At 42.5% G+C, this 27,572-nt stretch overlaps 1 protein-coding gene across 7 annotated transcripts in view; it reads left to right on the forward strand.

Moving 5' to 3' along the window:
- Nucleotides 1–27,572, forward strand: part of TSNARE1 (t-SNARE domain containing 1) — a 449,842-nt gene that overhangs the window by 83,018 nt on the left and 339,252 nt on the right. For all 7 annotated transcript variants that reach the window (XM_021531988.3, XM_021531987.3, XM_021531991.3 and 4 more), the window contains one exon: nt 17,366–17,488. In XM_021531988.3, the coding sequence (XP_021387663.2) occupies nt 17,404–17,488 (85 nt within the window). In that variant the 5' untranslated portion in view covers nt 17,366–17,403. The remainder of the gene's footprint in view (nt 1–17,365; nt 17,489–27,572) is intronic.

The raw sequence follows: 27,572 nt of genomic DNA on the forward strand, positions 1-27,572 counted from the left end.
CTCCAGAAGTCCTGCCAGGACTGATGGGATAATTGTCAGTTTAAAGGATTGCTCTGTTTCCCTCTGCTCCATAACCTGTGGGACCACAACAAACAGAAAGTCAATCAGCATGTCATGTACATTTAAACTGTCCCCTCCTCCTGGGGGAGCTGAGCTCTGTCAGTCTGGCTGTTGGAAAATGAGATGTACAGATTTAGGAGCAGAAAATTTGGCTGGTCTGAAATGAAAAAGTGGATATTTTACCCTTATGACACATGATGAAGTATCTTTTGGTATCTAGAGGCAGCACTGTCAGGGGACTAGGCTGTTAATTTATTATGTGAATGATGGTGGTATCAGGCTGTGCTTATCTGAGCTAAGCCTATTTTAATGATCAAAACCTTGAACCTGGAATTTAGGGAAAAAAATTGGACTAAATTAAACAAAGGGACAGTCTCTCTTTTGTATAGGATTTGTAGAATCAACATTGATTAATTGGAGTTGCAGTAATTATGCACTGATTAAAGTCAGTTGGGTTTCGGTGGTTTATTTTGGTTTATTTGTCTTGTTTTTGTGGGGTTTTTTTGGTGGTTTTTTTGTTTGCTTGTGTTTTGTTTTGGGTTTTATTTCCTGGTTTTGTTTTTTTTTCTCTTAAATAACTTTATTATATCTTAAGAGAATTTATTATAATATATATTATAAGTTTATTATATCTTAAGAGAGTTTAAAAGCAAAAAATAAAAATAAGACAGGTGGAGAGCCTTTGGTTGCACCTCATCAAAAAGAAACGTAGGTTTTGGTGACAGAAGATCTGTAAATATTTTATAGAATTCAGACAGGAATCCATCTGGACAAGATTTCTTTTTTTAGCATTTCATTCTCTTATAATTTGTCTTAATTTTATCTGCAGAGAGCAGCTACCTCAGATTTTTGAAATGTGTGTTTGAAAACAGATTTTAAAATGTTTCTCTGTGAAATAATGGCATGGCAGAGGCAGGTGTTTCCTTTGAGCAATTTAAAGTGGGACTGCCCCTCCCTGCTGGGGCTGCATACCCTCTGTTTTTTGCAGTGAAACAATTTATTCTGAAAGATCTGCAATGTGTACAATGCCTGGCAAAATTTAGTTGATGCAATTTATGATACCTACTTGAAATAACAGCAATACCTTCTGATTTTTATGGGCATGTGATCACTAGGGGCCAGATTCTCATCTCTTTCATGGAAAGCATTTAATCCTTGGATTAAAGCAGCACAAAGAAGGAGGCACTGCTCAATTTGAGTAAATATTTCTGGTCTGGTTGTGGAACCCATTAGACACAACTCCCTGCACCCTCCCAGTGCTCCCATGATCTTAATTACCTGAATTGTTTGTGATTTTATTTGACCTTAAACTATTTCCTTTATGCTCCAATTGCAGTGGTTTTATTTTTCCTCTCAACAGTGAAATTGGTGGTTGATTTGAAAGGTACAACAGATAAGCTTTACTAATCTTCTTTAAATTTAAAGACAGTTTGCATTTTTGCATAGCTGATGTGTCTTTTGAAATTTTTTTTTTTTAAAGTTAAATGTCACTTAATCACGTTATTTACCAAGGGAAATTCAAATTATGGAATGGTTTTGGTTGGGTTAAAAAATCATCCAGTCCCAACTCCTTTGGCACAGAAAGGGACATTTTCCACTGGACCTGGTTGCTTAGAGCTCCATCCAACTTGACCTTGGTCACTTCCAGGGATGGGGCATCCCCAGCTTTTCTGGGCAACCTGTGCCAGGGCCTCACCACCCTCACAGGGAAGAATTTATTCCCAATATCCCATCTAAACCTGCCTCCTTCAGTTTGAAGCCATTCCCCCTTTGTACTATCATCACATGTCCTTGTAAAAATATTGCAGAGGAGCCATGAGCTTGTGAGTGGTTTTGGAAACAGAGAGGTGTCCTTGGACTTTCCATGGTGCATCTTCAGAAGCTCCTTATGTGCTCAGGGACTCAGCAGCCACCACATCCTCCCCCCTCATCTCTTCTAAAACCCTTAGATCCTCCAGTGACATAGGAGGAAGAGCAAAAACCTCTGGACAGGACAAAACCTCCTCCAGGTTTTGTCCAAATAATTTTTGCACAGGGCTTCTTTCACTGCCTTTGTTGCTTTATTTTTTGGTGGTGATAATTCTCCTCAGTTCACCCTTTATGTTTTGGACATTTCCTGCCTAAGCTGTCCCATGCTTTTCACCTCATCCTTGAATCTGCAGTTTTATTTTTCCCATCAAAACACTTTTTGATGTCACTGGCACCTTGCAGCAGTATTTTCCCTGGATTATTTTGTGTCTGTGCAGGTTTGGATGGCTTCCCAAAGCTCCTGAATGTAGCACAAGTAAATGGTGCAACAGAACATTTGAAATAAAAGTTCTTTTGGTCCATGTCCTAACTCCATTACATAGGTCTCCTTCCTCTTGTGTTTTATTTATTTTCAGAATGGTGCTTTCTTTATGCTGAAAAAGGTTTTATAGTCGAAAAGTATCAGTTAAAAACCTGGCTGATGGCTACAAAGAACAGGAGGAAACAATTCTCAAATGTGGATCCTATTGTTTACATAGAGTCAAGTCACTAAAAACACCACCAAGCAATAAAATAATGGGACCACTGAGATTCGACAAGCTTGGATAGAGGATATAAAAAATCCAGTATGGGTGTCTGTATTTCTACTCACTATTGTATCTCTGTGTAATGATGTTGGAATTCCTGGGTGGTGGAAGTTCTGTAGGCATTGCTGTCACCAGCTGAGAGCAGGTACAGCAGAACAGAGTCTGCCTCTCACCTCACCTCACCTTATTGGGACCTAAATATTTTTATACTTTAGAACCACCTTAATTCACATTCATCCCTAACAGGGATGCAATTATATTACATAATTGCAGAGCTCCTGTGCAGAGCAGTAAAATGAAGCACAACACAGATGCATCTTTTGCTCTTCATCAGGTGTGAACTTGGCAGCAATTAGTTCCTTTTGCCCATTCCTGACTTTAGTCTTCAAAATGTGTTTACCTTCATGAATTCACAGACGGATTTAGATTTGACTGCCTGGACACAGAAGGATGCTCAGCCACGAGTCCTTGGCATGTGACAGGTCTCTGTCAATGCTCTTCCTTTTTCCTTTGTCCTTCCCTTCCTCTCTTGGGTGATGGAGATTGGTTTTCTTCAAACCTGGCTCTTAGGGATGGTCTAACCTTGTTTAATAGTCAAGGCTTCTCCCAGTGTTTCCCATGTTCTTCAGTCAGAGGTGGTACATTTAATACCACACAACGTCTTTTTGTTCTTCCTTTTTTCCTTCCTTCTTTTCACAACCCTGTTGCATTTTTAAGCCTGTATAAGGTTTCAGGATGCACAACAGCCTGTGGCATGATGTTCTTGCTAAATTAGACTTTACATGAGGGTTATCTTCTTTCTTATTTTCATTCCTGTCCTGGATTTACTTCATTACCCCACAGCTCTTGGACTGGAAAAAAAAAAGGGGGGGGGAGGTTTGCTTTCTCCACGTGACTCAGGAATTCATGGGGTGTTTTTTTTATGGGAATTTCCTGCACTCCAACATTATTTTCCCAATCTGATGAGACATTACAGTTTTAGTTCTTCTACTGTATTGGGAAGAAAGGGGTAGAATTGGATAAAACATTGAAAAGACTGGTGAAAATTATACATTTAAAGGTAAATTTTCAGGGATTTTTTAAAACTTGTTACATGGTTAAGGTTCCCAGGATCTCCAAACTTCCTCCACTCCCTCTCTCAACTAAAAAGCAGGCATCTCCTGTATATTTTGGCTGGGTCTCCCCTCTTCACTGCCTAAATTGACTTAAGTCTCTCCCAGTCACTCTGGGTGCCCTGAGAAGTGGGGGTCAGTCTCTTCCCCCAGGTAGTAAGAGACAGAAGAGAGGAAATAACCTTAAATTGTGCTAAGGGAGGTTTAGATTGGCTATTAGGGAAAATTTCTTCACCAAAAGGCTTGTCAAGCATTGAAACAGGTTTCCCAGAGTAGTGGTGGATCCCCCATTCCTGGGGGAATTTAATACATGCGTAAATGTGGCACCTGGGGACATGATTTAGTGGTAGCCTTAGCAATGTCTGGTTGGACTCAATGATCTTAAAGGTCTTTTCAACCCAAAAAATTCCATTATTTACATGCCTTAATTTGCAGCTGTTTCCCACTCTTCTGCCAGCCAGGTGTCCCAGCCCCACCCAATTCTCCCAGGACAACTGAGATTGTATTTGGCATCCACATTTTGACAAATGCACCCCACACTGCACGTCCTGTCTTCGCCAGGATCTCACACACAGTTCACAGTATAAAAATAGACCCTCTTTCTTGACAGAAAAACAAGAGGTCTGCATTTTTAAGGGCAACTCTTCTCCCCTGTGCAGGATTTGCCACTGAGCTGTTTTGCCTCAGCTCACTCGGGGCTTGGTGTTCCTCTCGCATGAGTCACGCGCTGGAGTGGAGCTGCTTTTCCTCCTTGATATTTGCTCTCGGTTCCCTTTAGTGCCATCATGTGCTACAAGAGCTCCTCAGCAGAAGGAAGAGTCCTCCAGTGCCCGGTGAACTGTGAAATTGGCTGAAATGGGGCTTTTTAGGGTTTCTGGTTCATAACTGATTGGAAGCTGTGTCAGAGCAGACTTGACTGGCACTTTTCTCAACATGAGGGTGACTGTAACCCCAAAATATCTGTCTGTCTCAGTTTGAAAAGACAGGTGTCTGTTAAGAAAGGCAGAACGCTCCCTTGAAATGGAAAATGTAAACCCCTTCCCTCCATATTATTATAATCTTGAAATTAAGGTGTTCTCAGGCAAAGATATGGGAATAGGAGTAACAGTTCTTCATTAGGAAAATTAAAAATATAAATGCAATAGTACAAACAAAAAAAAATAATTGACTAAGTCAGAACATACCCTGATACCCAGTGGGTCAGGGTGGTGGCAGCAGTCCCATTCCATGTTGGCTGCAGCCCTCCTGCAGTGCCAGCTGTGCTTCTGTGGGATCAGGGATCCTCAAGAAGGGTGGAGTTTTGCTCTGAAGGTCCAGGGCTGGTGGAGATGGGCCTGGGCTTCCTCTGGGAAGCCAGTGCAGACGAAAGCTGCCCCTGTGGGAATGCAGTGGGAAAAGGCTGCTGTGGTGTCCCAAAACCTCAGATTATATCCAGCTAGGAATTCTTGGCTCCTCCCCCTGGGCGGAGCATCTCCCCAGGGGATGATGGAATTTTATCAGCCATGCAGAGACACTCACTGGCCATGAACAGAAGAGATCTCCTGGAGGGAGGATTGGTTGTGGGAGAGATAAAGAAAACTGCCCAATGAACAGAAGATAACTGCCCCACTTCTAGCACATGGCAAATAGAATACACACCCCCAGCCACATCTTTCAACCTAAGACTGTCATTAGGGTGAAAGAATGATGGGAAGGGGATGAATTTAGCTCTCCACAGGCTGCCTCAGGCTGGTAGCTGTCTCTGCTTTATCACAAATGCTTTGTGAGTGCAGCTGCTCTGGAGAAGACGAGCTCCTTTGACAGCACATATTTACATGTCCAGATGTTCTGTGTTCACTGTCGTGTTGTCCTGGCCTGTAAAGCCTTCAAATGAGGTGAAATCTCTTTTCTCTTGCTACACTAATCCTGTGCTCTTCTACCATGCTCTGCTGAAAGGAGATGTGGCAGGAGGCTCAGCTCCATCGTGGAGCATCCCCAGCTAATGAGGGTTGGTTGTTCATGTGTTTTCCGAGGATTTGTTGCTGTGTTTTTCTGCTTTGTCCCTCTGGTGAATATCTGTGGTGAAAAAACATCTCTACTGCTCCTTCCTCCTCAGTCCATGTTAATATTCATCCTGTTGCCTTGCTGCAAGCAACCCCAGAAATTCCTTACCTCCCTGTGACTTTGCTTCTGCTGCAGAACATTCCTTTACTTTTCAAACATTTTATTTTAAATGTTTTTTGTTTGAAGGGAGAGAAAGTTGAAATAAAGATAATGACAGTGCTCACCTTCCCTTCTGGCTTAGGGAGATTGTGTTGTAGTTTAAAAACACAGGCACATCAGATTGGTGGAATATTAAGAACGACATGAAATAATTAAAGGATCAACCATGTTCTCTGACCGTGAGAGGCAAAACTGTGGCAAAACTGAATGAGTTGGAAAATTTGCCATGGTTGTGTATCTTCAAATATGTGCAATGACAGGTTCACTACGTTTTTTAGCAAATTCACTTTAGTCTGGTTGGAAAATTGGCTCACAGCCACTGCTGACTCTGGGCTATGATTCATGAAAATTTCTTCACCAATAGAGTAGTCAGGCACTGGAAAAGTTTCTCAGGGAGGTGGTGTAATCACCAACCAGGGAAATATTCAAAAGGCTTGTGGAAGGAGCCCTTGGGGGTTTGGTAGCTGTGAACGTGGTGGTGTTGGGTTAATGACTGGATTCAATGATCTTAGAAGTCTTTTCCATCATTATTCTGTGATCTGTTGATTAGATTTACATTGGACATAACTGACTTGGATCTTCTCCCATGGTCTTGATGGGAAACCTGAAATGAAGATACCAAGTTGTTTTCTGTCTCTTGATGAATCACAGCCAAAGGTAGAAGTAGATTCTTGATTTCCCACTAGGCACTGTGTCCTCACCAGACCATGCTGCTTCTCATTTACCCTTCCACAAGGTTTATTTATAATGTGACTGGTAGTAAACACTGTTGGAGGTGAGAGCATGTTCTGACTGTGTGTGTTGAATAACAATATTTCTTCTTTGGGAAGTGGAAACGAGTTATGTTTGTTGATGCGGGAGCAGGATCCTGGGATTTAGGAATCTATTACTTTATTAATTCACCCATTTTGCCCTGCATCTTCCTTCCCTAAGCAATTGCAGCTCTGTCTATCAAGATGTTCCCGAGGACTCAGAATCTGTCGCCATCCTCAGATGCATTTTTCATTATTCTGTTGAAATCCAATATAAATTTATAAATGCCATTTCTAATTTTGTTAAGCTGACCTAGTGTGGTGCAGTTGGTCTCTGTCCATTCGTGCGTGTACGTCTTTTATAATTAATAACTTTAACGTCAGAGTAGCAAACTAGACACCAGTTCCCTCTTTCCTGTGTTCCTCCTCCCTGTTTTTTATTACAGCAAATAGACATTAATATTCATCTTTTGTAACCAGTGAAAAGGCAGATGAAACCTGGATTTCGAACTGACTGGAAATTTAATTTTGCTGTTCACTGAAATATGTAATACTTCTGTGTTTGTCTAGCATATGGATAGATTAAGATTGTTCTACATGCAAGGTTCACAAAAAATGGACAGCATGGCACAAAACAGCAAATAGAAGAAGGCAATACAGGTAAAAAAATACAAAGAAAACCCCTGAGGTAGAAGCAACAGAGTTTTGGAACATTTGTACTCGGGCATTTCAGGGTTTGAAGCTGTCTAGATCATCTTCTGCAGGAGCCAGAAGAAATGTTTAACTGTTGTATTAATGTCAGTTTAAAAAATAGGAAGGGTGACATCACATCTTGATCAAAATGAGCTCAGAGTGACCTGGCACTAAGTCATGAAAGCACTGCCATGATATGGCCTGGAAAGGCAGAAAATATTACACATAGCTCAGTGCCCAAAAGATCTTTGGTCTCCCAAAGACTCAGGAGGCTCCTTTTCTCTTGCTCTGAATTCCTCAGTATCAGGGAAACCTGATTGCTTCTCCAGCAGTAAGGATGTTTGGGTCCTGAGGGCTGGCCTTGCTTTTGCCATCACTCTGTCATTCATCACCCTCAGCTGCTGCTCTGGGGAACCAAACTGTCTCAGGGTGTGCTGGCTCCTGCTCTGAGGGTGGAAGGCATCCTTCTTTCCATGGCATCTGTGATCCTTTCCATGGAAGACTTTTTCTAGCAGGTAGTTTTGCTCTCAATAAATTTATATACCTTAAAGGGGGGTGGAGGAGTGGGAGGGTCTATGAATCTGAGATTCCCAAGGTAAACAAAACATTTCCAGCCCTTCTTCTTGGCATTTGCCTAAGGCCAGCCTGTCTCTGGTGCCACGTAGTAGGATTTGAAGCCTGTCTCCTGTTCGTTTTTGAGAAGACGTGAAGACAGGTAGATGTGGAAGGAGATTCTGTTTATTGAAGTGGCAGCTGGGACTGACATGAAAGGAGAACTTCAAGAAAGCTTCCAGATTGCTTTCCTTGCCTCTGTTCTTTGTGTCTGATGTGCAGATATTGGTGCAACGTGAAATGTGTGCAGACAATTTGCATCCATCCCTTCCAACCTCTGTTGCTTGTGGTTTCTTTCTGCTTTATGTTTCCTGTCAATCCATCAGGAGGACATCAACAGGAGGTCCTGGGTGAAGGCATCCAGAGCTTGGTGGGGTTGGAGGTGCCTTTTGATGGACAGGAAAGGGTCTGTTCTACCTGATGGCAGCTCCTATAGCTGTAAATCTTGGGAGTGACTGAATGATGAAGGAAGGGGTTAGACAGGAACTGTTCCTGTTGGCTTTGCGTGGTGTTGCTGAGCTGGATGAAAAATGAGATGGAGCAAAGGCTGCAATCAGATGTGCTGAGGACAGCCAGAGCTTTTGGTGTCATCACAATTAGAGGCAGAGTGAACCAGCTGTCTCTGCTTGTGGCTCAGTGTATATCTCCATAAAATGTCATGGATGTCTTATCTCGCTGTCTCTGATTTCGCAGCCTGTCCTGATCCTATCTGTTCCCGGGACAAAATGCTCTGCTCCTGGAGACATCTACAGTGGCAGCAGGGAAGAGAAATCAAATCCATTCGGTGATTTCCTCAAATATGGACTTAGACGAGGAAGAACACAAAAAGAGAATTTTGGTCGTTCTTTCTGAGCAAATCTTGAGAAGAGCAGGAACAGCTCATTTCTGAGATAATTTCTGATGGTTTTACTGTGCATCTACTCCACGATGCCTCTGGGCCGTGGGCGTTCACTTTGCTCTGTCGTGCACTTCAGTGGAGGAGGGGAGACAAGAGCACAGTTCAAGGGATTGAGTCAGGCTGTTCACAGTCATCAGTGATGTCACACCAGTCAAGTACACAGAAATGTCTCTAGAAGCTTCTGGAAATCTGTTTAATTTGTACTAGATTATGGCTATGATGCCCTGGGGGTTTTGTTGTTGTTTTTTGTTGTCGTATTTTGTGTCTTGTCAACCCAGGCTAGACAGTGAGGTCCTCAGGCTGTGGGGACAGAGATGACTTCATTCTCCAAGGACCTTCCATCAGCTTTAGAATTCAGTTGGTAAGCAAAGTGTGAGGAAATATCTGTACTGCTGCACCCCCAGCCCTGCTGCGGGCTGGGAATTGCTCCCGACCACCCTCCTGCCAGGCATTTCTGCAGCTCCTGAGCGCTGCTCTCCTCTTCTTGCCTGCCCAAAGCCACGCAGGGACATGACACTAATCTTACAAACTACACAGAAGATCCAGAAGGAATAAATTACCTCAAAGGCCCAGGGTGAGAAAAAAGAAAGTCATCCCCTTCAGCTACGCTGATTGAACTCTGACAGTTGTGTTACAAGGCACTCGGGGATTTGTGCAATGACACCAACTCAAAGCTAAAACCATTGAGTACAAACCCAACAAAACAAGGTGATTCAACAGCAGAGTTTGTTCATAAGTTCAGGCTCTAGGAGAAAGAAGAAAGAGACATTTTCCCAGGTAAATTCCAGGTTTGTTGAATTCTGGTTTTAATAATTGAAAAAAATCCTAAGGAAAAAAGCTGAAAAGCAGCACATCTCTGACACGAGTGACGGAGTCAACCCTGTGCAGAAGGCTTTGCAAATATGCCCTTTGATCTCATGACTTTGAAAAACTTTCATATTAACCAAGTTTTTTCCTGCCTGAAGGTGTCCCTGCTCATTGCAGGGGGGTTGTTCTAGACCCTTAAAATGTCTCTTCCAGCTCAAAATATTCTGTGAGCCTCTGGTACTCTACCAACAGGAGAGCTCTTCATCTGTCTGTCAGTTTTACAGGCAGGGAAGTGGAGGCAGCTGTGTGGAAGGCAAGGTAAAGCTGAGTATTCTTCCTCGTGGTTCCTGTGTAAACAAATCTCCCAGTGAGAAATGAAAGGAGGTCAATCTGCTTAGTTCATCTGAGGGGAGGTTAAAAAGCAAAAGAGAGATCAAACAGCAAAGTTCAAGAGTTGAGAGGACACAGCTTTCCTCATGGACTTAGGAAAGCTGGGGATGGTCCTTCATTAGCTGGAGCCTCAGGGAGACTTATGGAAAGAGTGACCTGGGCTGACCAGAGGCTGTAGGGGTTGATCTGTAAAGATGATTTATATGAAATTATCTGCAAGCTCTTTATGAAGGTCAGGCCAGTTGGTCAAATGATTTTATCTGGTTGAAAAACCTCAGAAAAATATGTCTCAGGTGGGTCATCCTGAAGTGGTATCATCATCATGAATGAGTTCTGAAGTCCCCAGTGAAGGCACTTCTCCATCAGCAATGTGGTGTTAGAGCTGGGAATGGAGCACTTGGACAGGACAGAGAGGTGGGACTGTGTGAACCCAGTGAAGGTCAACAAGGCCAAGTGCAAGTTCCTGCACCTGGGTCAGGGCAATCCCAAACACAAGCACAGGCTGGGCAGAGAATGGATTGAGAGCAGCCCTGAGGAGAAGGACTTGGGTCTGTTGGTGGATGAGGAGCTCAATGTGACCCAGCAATGGTGTTCTGGAAGCCCAGAAAGCCAAACCTGTCCTGGGCTGCATCGAAAGCAGGGTGGGCAGCAGGTGAGGGAGGGATTCTGGCCCTCTGGTCTGCTCTGATGAGATCCCACCTGCAGCTCCAGAACCCTCAACATAAGAAGGATGTGAAGCTGCCTGAGTGAGTCCAGAGGAGGCCACAAAGAGGACCAGAGATCTGGAGAAGCTCTGGGAACAGGCTGAGAGAGCTGCGGCTGTTGAGCCTGGATAAGAGAAGGCTCCAGGCAGACCTTAGAGCCCCTTCCAGAGCCTAAAGGGGCTCCAAGAGAGCTGGAGAGGGACTTGGGACAAGGGCTGAGTTGACAGGATAAGGAGTAATGGCTTCACACTGAAAGAGAGCTGGCTTAGGTTTAATATTAAGAATTATATAATTCTATATTCAGAGGGTGTTGAGGCCCTGGCATGGATTTTTCAGAGACTCTGTGGCTGCTCTATCCCTGGAAGTGTCCACAGCCAGGCTAAATTGGCCTTGGAGTCACACCTCTAAGTTTGGTGGGATAGGCAGACTTGCTGAGGATACACTGCCCCATCATTCAGGTCATCAGTGAAGATGTTAAATAGGACTGGACCCAGTATTGAGTCGTTTTACCACCTCCAAGTGCAAGAAGACCTTTCTCCATGGAGCCTGTTCCCAGAGGTGCTCTATCCTTCCTCATAGGCTCTCCCAATGTCTCAGTTCATCTTCCCAGCTTTGGTTTACATTTTTCCCTTGTCTTGCCCAAAAGGAATGAAATGTTTTCCTCCCTGTCTATTTGCAACAGCCTTGCAGAATTGAAGGATTAAGTCTTTCCATCAATCTTCACTTCTGTAGGAAAATCTACCCCATTTATTCAATCTTTCATATCAGGCTATGTTTTCTTGACCTGTTGTCATTCTCCAAGTTCCCTCCAGACTCTCTTCAGTCACTGACAAAAATCTTTGCTGGAGCTCATTGCTTGCAGCTGAGGATCCACAGTGTGGGGTCAAGCAGAAGGTTTGCTTCCCTTGTTGAGAAGATTGTAATCCTATTTACACAGCCCGTGATGATGCCTGCCACTGTTACAGGAAATGTCACTGCAGATCCCTGTTCAGCTGGAAGTCTGTGGCATCCATCCATCCCTCTCTGCAGCACTGGCCAGCAGCTCCCCACCCTCTGTTGGTGCTCTTGTTTGCTCTTTCTAAATTCAGGCCCCTGCAGTTGACCTGGATTATGCAGAGCCTTATTTTCTTTGTTGAACATTACTTGTGGTTTGTTAAGATTCTTCTGGAGGCTGGAGCTGTCATCTAACTCCTCTGTTGGGTGTTGTGTGTGCGTTGGATGAGGATGATTCCTGTTCCATCACCCAGCTGACTGTTCAAAATATGCATGGGGAGAGCAAAGCTTGGTGGACCCCACACAGATTGTTCTTTGGTTATGGCAGTGTCCACTGGGAGTGTTTAATGTTAAAGAGAATAGGTTTAGATTAGGTATTAGAAATAAATTCTTTACAGTGAAGGAGCTGAGGCCCTGGCACAGGTTGCCCAGAGAAGCTGTGGGCTGCCCCATCCCTGGATTTGTTCAAGGCCAGGTCCAGTGGAATGTGTCCAGTTTGAGCAACCTGGTCCAGTGGAATGTGTCCCTGCCCATGGCAAGGGGTTAGAACTAGAAGATTTTTAGGGCCTTTCCAAAATTTTTGTGATTCTATGATTTTTCTAATTTAAAAAAAAAAATAATTGGCTGCACTTCATATCAATTTCTTTGACCGCGCAAACATGAGAACATAACAGGCACCCACTGCCTGCTAACTTCTGTAAAGAGTTGAAGCTCGGTTTGATGTGACTTCTTGCCAACTACATTGTGGCTGTCATTCTGGTTTTCACCATCACATACTTTCAGTGGTTTTATTCCACTGTCTTTACAGGAAATTGGAAAAAACCTGGCGGGTTTGCCATTTTCATACTCTTTTCTCCACCTGTTTAGTAAATAGGCACAGTAAGGGTCCTCCAGTCTGCCAAGAGGGCCATGAATGGCTCTGATGCTGTTTCAGGCATTACAGAAGGAAACTTGCAGAATCCCACAGGTAGGAAAGAACATCTGAAGGTCTTGTCCATCTCCCTCCTGAGATCAGGGTCACCTGGAGCAGATTTCTCAGGTACATGATCAGTCAGGGCTTGAATATTCCCAAGGATGGGGACCCCACAACCTCTTTGTGTAGCCTGTGCTGATGTTTGATGACTCTCACCATAAAAAACCCCACAAAATAAGCCGAAAAGGCACTCCAATCCAAAAACAAGCAGGTTTTTTAAAATTATTTTTTGAAGTAGAATTTCCTGTATTTCAATCCCTCTTGCCTCTTGTCCAGTCACTCAACATCACCAGGAAGAGTCTGGCTCCATGATGTTTGCTTGTTTCCATCAGATATTGAGACACCTTAATATCACCACATCCTTCTCTTTTCCAGGGTGAAGAGCCCCAGCTCCCTCAGCCTCTCCTCATACACGGGTTGCTCCCATCCCTTGACCTCAGTGGATTCACTCCAATATGTCCATGTCTCTCCTCCTTTCTACTTTTTTTCAGTATTGTCTGGAAAGAAATGTTCAAACTCATGTCTTTCTCAGCCAATCTAAACTTTAAATATAAATAAATTGTCTAAAGTGCTGTTGTGGTTGAATTCCAGCTGGCAAATAAGTTCCACAGAGCCACTCCCTCACCATCCTCATCAGGCTGATGGAAATGAAGGGGATGAGTAAAAGTGAGAAAGCTCATAGGTTGAAATAAGAAATAAGTTTTATTATTAAGATGTAATAGTATAATAATAATAGCAATAATAATAATAATAAACAACCTATTTCTTCCATACTGAAACCTCACCTTTCATTCCCACCACTCATGCTGCCCACCCAAGTGTCTCTAAATTGAGACTGATGGGTATAGAGGTCTTAAATTTCATTTTGCCTGCATGGTTTTACTTACCAAGTCCAAACTACACAGTCCAAAAAATATGGACCAACTCTTTCTTTGAGATTCTATATCCTGTTACTCTGGTCAGGGCATGATTTGCTTGTACAGGATATACAAAGCAAGAAGTATTTGATTTCATTAAAATACAAATTCATGTCTCTTTTAGTCTGGCTTGGATGCGATTATTCTTTTTTTTTTTTTTTTTGTATTTCAGGTGACGAGGATAAAGCTGTGATAAAATGTTTTTTCCTTCTCACTCTTTTTCTTTTCTGTGTCTAGTATGTTAGGAAATGCTTGTTCCAATTTGTACGAACTGCCTTCACAGTAAATTGGACAAGTTTCCCTGAGGAGCAGTAGACAAAAGACTTGGGAAGTGCCATGGGGATGGGGAGGGAAATGCTTTTATTGCCAATCAAATTAAAAGCATTTAGATCTGCTCTTAAATTTTCCTGTAAATATATTACTGTGGGGTAAGAATTTGGCTCCAGAGCTGTGTGAATAAAGGATATTTCAATAGCTTCGTAGAATGGGGTGGGAGGTGGCTGCTGCTCAAAAGGTTGGTTAAGTTACAACAAAATATTTCATTTTCAATTCTTTCTATTTTTCCTCCCTTACAAGGAGAAAAAGCTTTAAAATGGAAACACATCCTGAAAATGATAAATCAACATCAAACACTTGGAGCGCTCTAAAAGCCCCCCTTCTCTCCCTCTTTCACACTACTCTGTTGGAGAAAAAATAGAAGCATTCACTGTTTGCCAAAACAACACTTGCCCAGTTGTAATCAAGGCATTTTACAATGGGGTGTAGACTTTCACTCCATGTTAGTTGTCTGTGGCCTTGGGAAAGTCATGGCAAGAAGTGTTTCCACTTCCTTATCTCTAAAAAGAGAGGGTGGGTCAGGAAAAATCTCTGTACAGAGGCTGTTTTCAAGCTGTTTGGTTGTCCCAAATCCCTTCAGTGGTCTTAAACTGTGGGAGATAAAGAAAATCATTCCTTATCTCTGCCCAAAGACTTTCTTATAACTGTCTTCCATGTGCTCATATTTTCCCAGGTAAGTTCTGCTGGATCTCAGGTTGCATTTTGTGATGAAGGTTGTGTTGGTAGTTCTGAGCTCACCTGAGACTTTGGAGAGCTGAGGTTTGTTCCCAAGTCCATCACAGACTTCCCAACTGAATCTTCAGCTGAATCTTGTAGGCTTTAGTGGTTGTGATTGAGAATTTCCACCAAGACACCGCAGAATCACAGAATGGTTTGGGTGTGAAGGAACATTAAAGATCCTCTTGTTCCAGCCCCCTGCCATGGTCAGGGACACCTTCCACTATCCCAGGGTGCTCCAAGCCCTGTCCAGCCTTGCCTTGGACACTTCCAAGGATGGGAGAGCCACAATTTCCCTGGAAAACCTGTTCCAGGGCCTCACCACCCTCTGAATATAGAACTTCTTCCAAATATCCAATCTAAACCCACTCTCAGGTCAAAGCCATTATTCTTTGTCCTATCAGTCCACGCCCTACTAAAAAGTCCCTCTTCACATCTCTTGCAGACCATCCTGAGCTACTGGAAGTTGCTCTAAGATTTCCTGGGAGAAAGTGCAATTGTAGGGTGTATTTCCATGGAGCTCATGGTTTTGCAGTTTTGCAGTGCTGACACGATGGATTATTTTGCTGTTGAGTGTCTTGGTTTACAGGTTTGCTCCTTGGTTCCTCTTGTTTGCTCCATTTTCTCTCCTTGAAGCACACTCCAACCCTCACCCTCTCTCTGGCTGCTCAGGCTCTCACAGCTTGGCCTCCATAAGTTTGGGCTGAAGGCTGTTTCCCTAAAATGAAGAATTTCTGGCCTGGGGGTTCCTGCAGCCTCGGATGCCAATTATGTGTGCACGTGGTACACTGAGGCTGGCTGGGGAAGCTGCACTCTGGATTTTCTCCACTGTTAATGGATTTAGCTCCCAACCATTGCTCTTTCAAGGCAGTTGCACTTTCATCCTCTTTGATGTGTCTGGCCCAATTAAGGGAGGATGGTGAGTGATTTCTTTTGGTCCTGGAGTTCCGCTGTCTGGTGAATCTCAGGTCTCAGCACTGATTTTTTTTTTTTTTTTTTTTTTTTTTTGCTTAGTTTTGAAACTCTGAAAGAAAAAAAGGAGAATGAAGTACAACAGGTGCCTGAGGCCATCAGGCTGTTCCCAGTAGAGTGCAGAACTGGGATTTTCTGGTGCTTTGCTTCCCATGGAGGACAAACCAAGGGAATGTGTCAGTATCAGTGCATCCCAAAAGAGACATTAGCCCATTCCTGAGATATCTATCAATTAGGACATCATGTGGCACTTGGCCATGTGCCACAGAAAGTGGAGGCCATTGCCAGCTGTTTGCCTGACAGAGGGAAGATGGCTGGTCCAGCACATGAGAAATTTGAATATCCAGGCCCAGAGTGAAGCACCACAGCTCACGTCATCCAGCCTAACAGCCCAACATCTTTCTCAGTACAAGAAAGATATGGAGCAGAACCAGAGGAGGCCACGAAAATGATCAGAGAGATGAACCAGCTCTGCTGTGAAGAAAGGCTGTACAGTTGGGGCTGTTCATCCTGGAGAGGAGAAGGCTCTGGAGATTCCTTAATTCCTTAATTAAGGAATTCCTTAATTCCTTAATGGCCTTTCAATACTTAGTATAAGAAAGATAAGGACAGACTTAGCAGCACCTGTAGTGATAGGACAATGGTTTTAAACTAAAAAAAAGAGTAGATATTGAGTCGTTATAATGAAGAATTTTGGTTTATGGTGAGTAAAACACTGGGCCAGGATGCCCCATCACTAGAAATATTTCAGGCCAAGGAGGATGGGCTAGATGACCTTTAAGGGTCCCTGCTGACCCAAACCATTCTGATTTTGCCATCACACCAAAAGTGTTGCTACTCTTGCAGGATTGGAACTTTTTTTTTTGTAGTAGATACACCAGTCTGGGGTGATTTTTTTCATAGCCTTGGTGTAAGAAAGCAACAGCTGGGTTTGGTCCTGTATAATGTCCCAGCTCATGCAGCACCTTTATCTCTTCTCTTCCTTTGCTGCCATCATCTCCATGCCTTTGAGCTGAACTATGTTGATACCAAAGCCCTGGACACTGTTGAAATGCTGGAGGAGGTCTGGGTGAGGCATTTCTGTGGATAAGGAGGAAGAAAGTGTCTTCTTCTGACTGTTGCATTTATTTTATTCTGCTGCTACTACCTCGGACCTTGCAGATTTTTTTTTTTTTTTTTTTTTTTTTTTTAACCAGCAAGGCAAAATAAATCCGGCTCCAATATTTTTGCTGGAGGCCCAGCAGCTTATAGCAACAAACTGTCTCTTTTGAAAGCTCATCAGGGCTGCAGTGTGATGGATAGACTCCAGCCAGCTGTGTACTGGTAATGTTCCAGAAGACAACATCACCTTTTTTTGATCGAGTGCTTAAGTTTTTAGCTTCCAGCTCAGGATCTCAAAGCACTTTGTGAACAGTGAGGAATTAAAAGTTGCCCTTTATCAGTGGAGAAAATGAGACACGGAGGTCAAATGACTTGCTTGCCCTCAAAATCATTTATAGTCCAGAACACTTGGATTTTAATGCTTTTAGGTTTTTTTGCAGGTGGGCATCTTGAAGTTTGGAGATTGCCCTGTGTCTTTTATTTTCCTTCTCAGTACTCTTTTTTGCTTAGGTTACTGGGGTTTACTGACTTTTAACAGGGCTGTGTCTGTCTTTTTTTCTTTTTTGTTTAGGTTTGAAGTGTACTCCAGCATCCATCACCATCCAGAAAATGTCTTATGGATCCATTGATGGGAGTGGATTTGGGAGCAGGAACCCATTTGGAGGCCCTTCGAGACAAGGCTATCAACCTCTCGGTGAAGTATTGATCCCTTGCTGTAATTTATTCCATGTGAGGACTGAAGTTTGACTTGCTCAGGTTCACTGTGGCTGCTGTGTAAATATCACACCTTCACCAGGGGTCATTCCTGACACTGATTTTCAAAGGTGAAACCCAAACTTTTTTCAGTTTGATCTGCGTGATTGAGGCCCGACATCTTACCATGCTCAGAATTTGAGTCTGCAACATGGAAGAGCAGCACTAATGAGGGTTTTGGAGGAATTTTGGGGAACCAGAAGGAGAAATGCAGAATATTCTCTAAAGTGGCTTCTGTCTTTTCTCATCTCTCCATCACCTTCACAAGAAGTGTGTCTCAATGGTTGTTCTAAGGCTGGCAGATGGAGGGAGTAGATGAGAGATGTACAAAATGCAGTGGGCTGTGCTTTCCCAGTGGATAACTTTACTGTGGAAGCTGCTTGAATCTGGGAAACATATTTGGATATGGCAAACAGGACCAAAAACTCACTCAGGAAATGCTGAAACCTTAAACAGTAGCTTGCAAATGGCTGTGGATACTCTCTTTGTGTTGTTTTTTTACGCAGAGGCCAGACCAGCTCTAGGGCTGATCTAGTCTGGGTTTGAGCTAGTCTTTTTATCTGGACCATATCCTTAATTTCGTTCCTGGATCTGGCTTGCTCTTGTGACATGGCAAAAGGCTCTCTTTTCCTTTTTCATCAGGGAAGAATGTCACCACTCTCTGCACTTGCCTTTGATTTCAGCATTCACTAACACAGCCTGGTTTGGTGTCCATGTTTTGAGGGTTGCAAATGTTCTTTGGGAAACATTTTTTTGTTTTGCAAATAGCAGTTCTCCCTGGATGGAAATATATATATATATAAATAGAAGTTTCTCTTGGGTTTCTCTCTTCTTACAAATTTGCGTTTAATTCTGATTTTTTTTTTAGATTGAACAGGAAGAAGGTATTGAAGTTGTCTGTTCAGTTGTAAATAGTGATTTTTAAGCTATTCTGCAAGGCAAAATTAAAGGCATAAAAGCGAGGAAGAATGGGATACTTGGGCACAATCAAAGAACCATAAGAAAAGAGAATTGAAATGTGGATTAGACAAACAATGAATCTTAATGCATTGTAGCTTAGATTTAAAAAAAAAAGGAGAATATTTATTGTGCTGTATGAAAGGACCTCTGTTTTTAATGCAAAGTCACAGAGTAACTCAAGATACTTGAAATCTCTAAATATTTGAAGAGATCCCTTACTGTGCCCAGCTTGCCCACAGCTTGGCATCTGGAGCTGTGGTGCTGAAGCCACCCTTAGTGGGTGGCAAAGAGGAGCTGGTGTGGAAAATTCAGTTATTTTGAAAGTGCCACAGTGTGTTGGCTGCCCAGCAAAGCCTGTTGATGCTCTGGGTTATGGTTTAGACTTGAGTGCTGGTTTCTCCTCCAGGCTTGCACACATCCTGTCTGGTGGCATTGCCATGAATACATCTCCAGGGTCCTCCAGCGTGGATTTTCCCAGACAGCCAAAACTGGTTGGTCCCTTAGCTAAGCATCCCTGTGGAAAAGATTGCAAGGGGAGGGACCTGTTTGCATTGGCCAGGGCACCTTGGAGAAGTTTCCTTTCTGTGTGTCTCAGTCAGAGGTGGGTTAATTCAACCTTGAGAAAAGAGAGTTTAGAGAAGACCTTTTCATCATGTTCCAGCATTTAAAGGGTGCCTACAAATGAGATGAAGACTCTCTTTTCACCTGGCAAAGATGTGGGGTATTGGGTGCAAGTTACTCCTGGGGAGATCATCAGAGACTCAGAGAAGAGAAAAATGTTTTTGCAATGAGAACAGTCAGCGTTTAGAATAATCTCCCCAGAGAAGTGGTGGATTCCTGAATGTTGGACCATTTTAAAGTTCATCTGGATGGAGTGCTGGGCCATCTTATCCAGGCTGTGCTTTTGCCAAGAAAGGTTGGATTAGATGATCCTTGAGGTTCCTTTCCAACTTGGCATTCTGTGATTCTGTTCTATTCTCATCTAAACCCGTGTCCCTTTGCCACTGAAGATGGACACATTGGATGCCTTTTGTCACAGCATCCCCAAATATTGCCATTAATTAAGTGCCAGGAAAGGGTAATGCAACACTAATTATCTGTCTCCTGCTTCTGGACAATGGATGACTGGTTTACTAAGAAAAATTACCTTTTGTATTAGATCATGGTGTGGCTGGAACAAAGGAGCATGGCCTTCCCACCGGCATTTGTGTCTCTGCTCTCAGCAGGGACAGACCTTGATGGGAATGTTCTGTGCGTGCCTTAAACCTCTCCCTCTCTTTGCAGATAATAAATAAATAAATAAAACCAGGTATCCCTGCAGGTAACTGTCCAACAGCAGTCCAGTGGTAATATTTAATATCCAACAGAAAACCCTGAGATACAGCAGCAATAAAGGTGTTGGGGGTGGAACTGCTTTGTCTGTAATACAGAGAGCAAAGAAAAGAGGGCTCAGGTTTAGTTTGGTTTTGTTTAATGAGGGGTGACACTGCCATGGGGGTTTCCTCTGTGCTTGTGCATCTGTTTGCCTTGGCTCTGTTTCTTCCGTGCTCGATCCAAATGTGCAGCCAGGATGGGAAAGGTTAATTACTTGAAGGTGATCCCCTTGGCTCTGGGCTGGTGTGATGATGGATGGACTCAGAGCCTGTCCTCAGGCCATGCGGAGGTTAATGTTGCTGACGCCCCTAATTAGAGAGATCCGCTGTCGCCCTGTTCTTTTAAAAGTTTTAAAGTTTTTTTAAAAGCTTTCTATACCTTCTGATGTTTATATTTCTGCTGGAGTTCTCACTCACCGTTCATGTAAATAATGATTGTTTTACATTATTCTTTGTGGGAGGAGAGAGTTCATAGATTGTTAGTTTAACCAGTGTAGTTGGAGAGGTGGCAATTTCATCCCCCAATCCACTGTCACTTTTAGAATTCTATATATTGTGAGTTCAGAAATGAAACTTCCTCTTTTCCTTCTTTTGCATCTTAGGTGAGTGCATGAGTTATTTTGTGTTGTAGTGTGACAACTCACAGACTCCAATTGCAGGGTTTAGGGAGGATCCTGAGGCAATGTTTTCAGAAATTTGGTTTGCCCTGGACACCTTGGTGTCAGAAAACTCTAGTTCAGGCTCTGGTTTTGATGATGGATATCCAGAATTTCTTGGGGAAAACAGAAACAAGTTTTTTGTTTGTTTGTTTGTTTTTTTTTCATTATTATTATTATTTTAAATATTGGCAGGTTCTAGGAGGAGAGAGAGAAAAGCACAGCAGAACTCAGATGTTCTGTGGCCTTAAGCAAGGAGCACCCTGAGATGTGCCATAAGCAGGATCACCAGGATTACCTGGAGAAGATCACTTTGAGGGTTTGGTTGTCCCACAGCCACTGAGGGACAGCCAGAAGTGGCAGGTGGAGGCATAAACCATGTGTCTGCTTTGCAGCTGGGAGTTACAACCTCCTCCAGCAACATCTGCTTCTCATATCCTCATTTTGATCCCCAAAATCATTGTAAATCCACGTGTTCCCCTGTTTCCTTGTCAGAGCTTCTCTGGGCTTGATCTGGGCATTGGTTTTGCATGGACAAATTAGAAAGCAGGTAGTAGGAAATTATTTTTTTGCCTTTGTTTTGTTTTTTTTTTTTTTTCTTTTTGTTTTAAGTTTAAATGTGAGAAATTGAAAAGTGACTTGAAAAATATTATTTTTTAGGTAATGTGACATGTCTAAGATAATCAGGAGCAAACACTGTACAGAAGTAGGGATTAAACTCTGGATTCTTACTGTGTGCAACCTGCCCTCTCTACCATGCTCAACCTACCTTCCCAAAACCATCTTTTTGTGGGGAAAATGAACAAAACCTGCTTTACACAAAGAGCCATATAGGTCAGGGAATTTAAATAGCTTGGATTAAAATGCCACAAGACAGGAAATTTTTAACACTGCTTTTATTAACCTTACTGTAACCTGGACGTTAAATGCCAGCTCTGAAAAGGTAAGGTTAATTTCATATTCCAGCAGTGCATTGCTTCCAGGTGAGCTCAAGGGACTGCTGGGTCTGTGCTTAATTTGGCTGTGTCTTCATTTAGACCATTTTCTCCTCAGTTTCTGCTGAAGATTTTGTGTGGGACTCTGGCCAGGGCTGTACTCAAGATATATCACATGTGAGTCTTTCTCCTAGTTGGATAAGGTTGGTTATCTTGTCACTGAACAAAATGAGATTGGTCCCTGCAAGTTGTCCTTGGCAGTGTTCTCTGGATATAAATCACCGAATGATCATTTCAATACTTAGAAATTGTTAAATTATATTTTCTATCTTTTTTTTTTTTTTTTTCCTGGAGCCAGTTCTCTGATTTTCTTTGCTCTCCCATCTCTACCACTTACCTGCCTCTGTCCTGCACCAACCAGCCCTTGGGTGGAAAGTCATGTGCCAGTGCTGTCACTGACCTGTCATTGAATTGTTTAGGTGGGAAAAGCCCTCTGAGATCCTCAAGTCCAGCCACTAACCCAGCACTGCCACTAAACCAAGTCCCCAGGTGCCACATCTACACATCCTGTAAATCCCTGCAGGGAAGGTGACTCAGCCACTTCCCTGAGCAGCCTGTCCCAGGGCTTGCCAACCCTTCCAGTGAAGAATTCTTCCCAAATATCCAATCTGAACCTCTTCCTTACAGATGAACCACCCTTCTGTAATCTCCATTCCTATTTTCCTCTTTTTCTAGCAAATCAGAAAAATTATTTGTCTTTAAAAACACCCCATGGAGTCCATGGTTGCCTCCAAGTTTGGCAGAGTCACAGAGCTCCTGTGCTCCATGGGAGGGGGATGTTCAGATGATTGTGACCCCTTTGGTGGGATGGGGCTGGCAGAATTTCTGTTTTCTGGGCAAAACTCACTCAAAAGCTTGGGTACAAACCAGCACCATGGCCTGACTGTGGGAAATAGTAAAGGTAAGAAGATTTCTAGAAAGGTCGTCAATAAACAACAAAGTTAAGAGAGTTTCCTTGTGGTTGTACCAAGAGGGGGAAATGTGGGAAATAGTAAAGGTAAGAAGATTTCCAGAAAGTTGTAAAAGCAGGCCTTAGAAACAGAAAGAACAGAAAACTTAGAGCTAGCTGCAGCTTCAAAGTCTGAAAGTAGAAAAAGTTACGGTAGTACAGCAAGCAAGGGCATGAAACAGTAGCTTGAGTTTTAGGCTTGGCTAAGATAGACCTTAAGACTGCAGGAAAATATACTTAGCATGACAGCAGAAGGCTTTAAGCTTAATAATCAAGTGTTGTGTATTGCTAATAGAAAGCAGACAAGCCAGCATTGTGTGAAGCAGGTGCACGTGTGCTTTTAGTGATTGGCTAGAACAACTGTCTGTAACCTTTAGCAATATGCTATTGGCTGGAAAGTTTTAAAAATGCTCTGAAACAAAGAAATCTTTGGCTGCTGCTGGCAGGACGTGAGCTGCTGTCATCTTCCTATATTCTCAACCATGTAATGAGGCTGATGCTGCAATAAAGGTCAAGGAATGTGTCCCAAGAGTCCCATCCTGTTGTGAAAAACCCCAACACAGTTGATCTCCACGTGGCCTCACTGCAGCCCCAGGTCTGGTGCCAAACCGTGGGAAGGGATCCACTGCCAGCCCCACATCTGGATGCTGCAAAGAGCTGAAGCACAGAACAAACTCCTGAGTACACAAGGAGTCCCCCTGGGGTTAATTAACACTGAGCAGGTGGTTAATTCTTCTCTGCTGGGGCCTGAGCACTGCTTTGGTTTTGCACTGGTTTCTTAAATTAATTCCAGGACTTGGAATGCTTTGCTGAAGGGAATTTGAAACCCGTGGTGGTTGCAGTGAAAGGCATTGTCCAGAGGGGCTGGTGGGAGGTCCAGGTCTGGTTCTGGCAACTGTTCCTCACTGGGACAGTGAGGGACACTGTCCACAATCATGCATTTAAATGTCCTCAGGAAAGAGTGCTAGAAAGGGTTAAAAACAGTGAAAGAAAGCAAGAACAAAAATGTTGAAATTTTGGGGGACGTTCAAAGCTACTCTGCAATATTAAGAGTGGTTTTTTTCAAGGGCTGAAGTCTCAGACTGACGGGCTGGACCAGATCACATTCAGTAATTTAAACAAACTGTGCTTTTGGGATGGAGTCCTGTCAAGTGTGGGATTACAGAATCATTAAGGTTCAAAAAGATCTCCATGATCATCAAGTCCAAGCTTCAAAGAAGGAAGGACTGAAGATGTGACCTCCTGTAGCACCTTTCCTCTGTCATGCTTAGATTTGTCTTTAAAAACACACCATGGAGCTCTTGGTTATCTCCAAGTTCACAAATATTGCTCCAAGGTTTCTTCCTGGACTTATCTCTAATTTAGAAAGCTCTAAACAATGACATGGCTTATCAAATGATGTGCAAAACAAGATTTGAGAGTATTAATGATTGACTTCGGCTTCTGAGTCTTGGGTGCCATCATATTTTCCTCAATTTTTGATCCCACAGAAGTTGAGGAGTTGGGTGTCATATTTAATAAATAATTAGTAAAGTGCAAGTTAAAGTCTAAGTGCAAAGAATACAAAAATCATAATAAGATGATCTCTTGCTAGACAAGCTCAAAAACATTTTTGTGGCATCTAAAGAATTATTTCATATTGTTTCCCTGCTATTTTGCAAAACTTCCAAAAGTTATATATTTATTTTCTTAGTCCATTTTCAGTAGATTTAGAGGATCTTCTCTGCCTTACATCCACTTCTTGGTGATCTTAGCAATGATTTAATGAATTAATAAGACTAAACTTAAGAAAACATATTAAAGAATTATGAATAACATGCTTTTTACCAAAAGGAATTGCCAGGAGAATTAACATTCATACACAAATTGACTTTGAAACTGTTTGTTTTGAAAACCTCTGCCCTATCCCTTTTGGCACTTTTAACATTATAATAAACGTTTTGCTATAATTTTAGTATTTCAGGAATTGTAAGTGGTTATGCATTTATTAATATTACTAGTAAAGCCAGAAGACACCATTGGAATAAATAAGTATTTTAATTAAATATGTGAGGGTGAGATGACAACTTCTTAGCAGGAAAAAAAAAAAAACAAACAACAAAACCAACAAACCAATCCCAAAACCTCTTGGTTAAAAATATATTTTTTTTCTTTACCAGTTTAATTTGTTAGTCTTAGTTATCCAAAGCAATTTCAATGCAAAGATGTAAAATTCATGCTGGTGGTCCCAGTCTTTGACAGAAAATCAGAAATCAAAGACACTCACCTTTCCTTAGGCATTTCAGCTGGAAATGCATTTAAATATTAGAACAGTTCAGAACAGCTTGCTTCATTTTCCACTCAATTACAGTGGAATTAGAAGTAGTTTAAGAAGATCCTCTGCCCAAAGCTGGCTTGTTGTGTGGGTAGAGGTGCCTTGGTAGGGAAAACAAAACAGAATTAATGTTGCTGGTGGAAACTGTCCAGTGGAAAGTGTCCCTGCCCACTGCAGATGTTTGGAACCAGATGTTTTTTAAGGTCCTTTCCAGGCCAGGCCATTCTGTGATTTTTTTGATTCCATGAATGTGTTTGTGGTTCCTTTCCTTTCCCAATGTGTGCCCAGACCTGGCGCTGCCCTTCTGGGATGTCTTTCCACATGGCGGTGTTTTCCTAAAGGAGAAGAGGCTGCCCTGTGCTGTAGTTTCAGCTCCTGAAATGCATTTAGCTAAACATGTTTTTTCCTTCTGGCTGCTCTTTCAAAAGCTTTTCTTTGTCTTGCAGGCAGAGGAAAGAAAAGTTTTAGTAACAAAATAAAACTCAGCTACTGGCTCATTCAAACTTTGTACCAGTTCTTGTTTAAGCTGTTCAGACCTGGACAAGACGTCACTGGTTTTGAACTGAAAGAGGGAAGGTTTAGATGATATGTCAGGAAGGAATTATTCCGTGTGAGGGTGGTGAGGCCCTGGAACAGGTTCCCAGAGAAGCTGTGGCTGCCTCATCCCTGGAAGTGTTCCAGGTTGTACAGGGCTTGGAGCAACCTGGGATAGTGGAAGGTGTCCCTGCCCATGGCAGGGGGGTGGAACTGGGTGATTTTTAAGGTCCCTTCCAACTCAAACTACTCTATATTTCTGTAATTCTCTGATCAATGTTTCCAAGATTATCTAATTCTGTAGATTAAATCCAGTTGTGTGTTTTGAAACTTCCTCAGTTTCTTGAGAGCACTTCTCTGGTCAGGAGAGCAGAGCACTTCTCCAATAAGCCTTAAGGGAGTGCTTGACTCTATTATGAAATTCCTGCAACTGCTGCAAGGCTTCCTCAACATTTTCTACACCTCTGGGCTTCCACCCTATGCTTTGCATGCTGTTCTTTCCATCCTGGCAATATCCAATGCTTGGACGGGATCTGCAGCCTGTTTTTCTTGATCTGTGCCTGCAAAAAAAGTCCACCTGAAACAAGATACAGCTGAAATTGAGCAGTAGGATTGCTGCATGACCTTGTGTGAACATCTGTCCATGTTTGCTGAATGGGGATCCATGGGAAATAGGATGAGGTTGGAGCAAGTCTTCTGCAGCTGTTTGCTTTTCCATTTAGAGCTGTTTCTACCTGCAAATCCCAGTGCTCCCCAGTGTCCTGCTGTGCCAGGCAGATGTGCTTCCAGGATGGTTTCATTCTGAAGTCAGGGATAAAGCAGAGCAAAGCTTATTCCAGGTTTGCTGGAATATTTCCAGTGTCTGGGGTGGTGTCTGCATCCTGGTTTGGTTCATCGAGCTGTCTCCCCAGGGAGGAAGCAGAATCAGCATCCAGACAGGCTAAATACTCCAGCCAGCATTTTTCCTAAGGTTCTGCAATTCCTTTCCTGCAATATGAATGAAAGAAATCCCAAACTTCACTTGAAAAGGTGGTGTCCAGGAACAGACTGTCATTTCTAACACAGCTTTATCCACTCCATGTTGTATTTCCTTCCTGGGAAGGTGCTGACACTTTTTATTGCTCTTATGGCTGCTAAAAGGTCTTTTTTTCCTACTGCTTTTTTTGACTTTTTTAATTAATGTGCTCATCAGGAAGCCAAATGAGGTTGAAATAGAATTCAGCCTGGTCTGCCCTAGTTTGGAAATCCATGTACAGTGATGATCTGTCTCCTCCACTGTTGTGGTAGTAACCTCAGTAAATTTGGGAGTCGACGTTCCTGGGCATTGGAAGAAGAGCTGCAATAGGTTCTGGCAGGAATTTTCTTTGTCCCAGGCATTCCCCAGGTGTGAATCAGACACAGTTCAGTTTCTTAGCCCAAGTGAGACTGTGCTACCTCACCCTGATCTTTGGCTGCAAACCAAACTTTATATTAACTGAATTGCTCTAGAATTATTTTTTTGTGTGTTTTTGTTGCTGCAGAATTTCCACTTGGGGTTTTGGCTGTGAGAGGGAACTAATCCAAAAAGTCTAAAACCTGGGATAAAGTTTAGGAAGGAAAAACGTTGCCTGTGCTGTTGTGATATGGACAATGGATGCTGCAGGACATGCTGAGGGAGATGGAGCTCTTCATGTTTGAGATGCTAATATATTATTTGTATTAATAATATTAATATTTAAAGTAATAATAGATAAACTAACAAAGTCTCTGTCTATGAATGCAGCTTGTTGTCTACCATGTCTCTGATCTTTTGGAAAGCACATCCATGTCTTGATCCCTCTGTCACTACTCCATGGTGTGGCCAGGTGCAAATCTCTTAACTTCCCTGTTTTCTTGTTTCTTTCCCCTCCTATACTTAGTATTATCCAATTAATTAAATTCTCAAGGATGGAGAATTTCTTATTTGAAATAATTTTCTAATTAGAAATAAACAAATTTAGCATCCTCTGTATGTGAGTGAAAATTTGAAAATTTGAAAATTCAAGTGGAGTTTTTTATGTCATTACCTTCTGCCAAGAAAGTGGGGATTGTGATTTACAGAGATACTGAAAAAACATATATTTTGGTTTGGGACAAATTTGGAAGAGAACTTTTAAAGGGATGATTTTTTTAAAGGGCAAAATTTAGCGGCCTTTCCATTCACTTGTTCAGGAGAGAAAGATTTCTTATGAGAAAAGTGGAAAAAAAATTATTTAATAAGTGTTC

This window comes from Lonchura striata, chromosome 1 (genome assembly GCF_046129695.1).
Source record: "Lonchura striata isolate bLonStr1 chromosome 1, bLonStr1.mat, whole genome shotgun sequence".
Classification (NCBI taxonomy): Eukaryota; Metazoa; Chordata; class Aves; order Passeriformes; family Estrildidae; genus Lonchura; species Lonchura striata.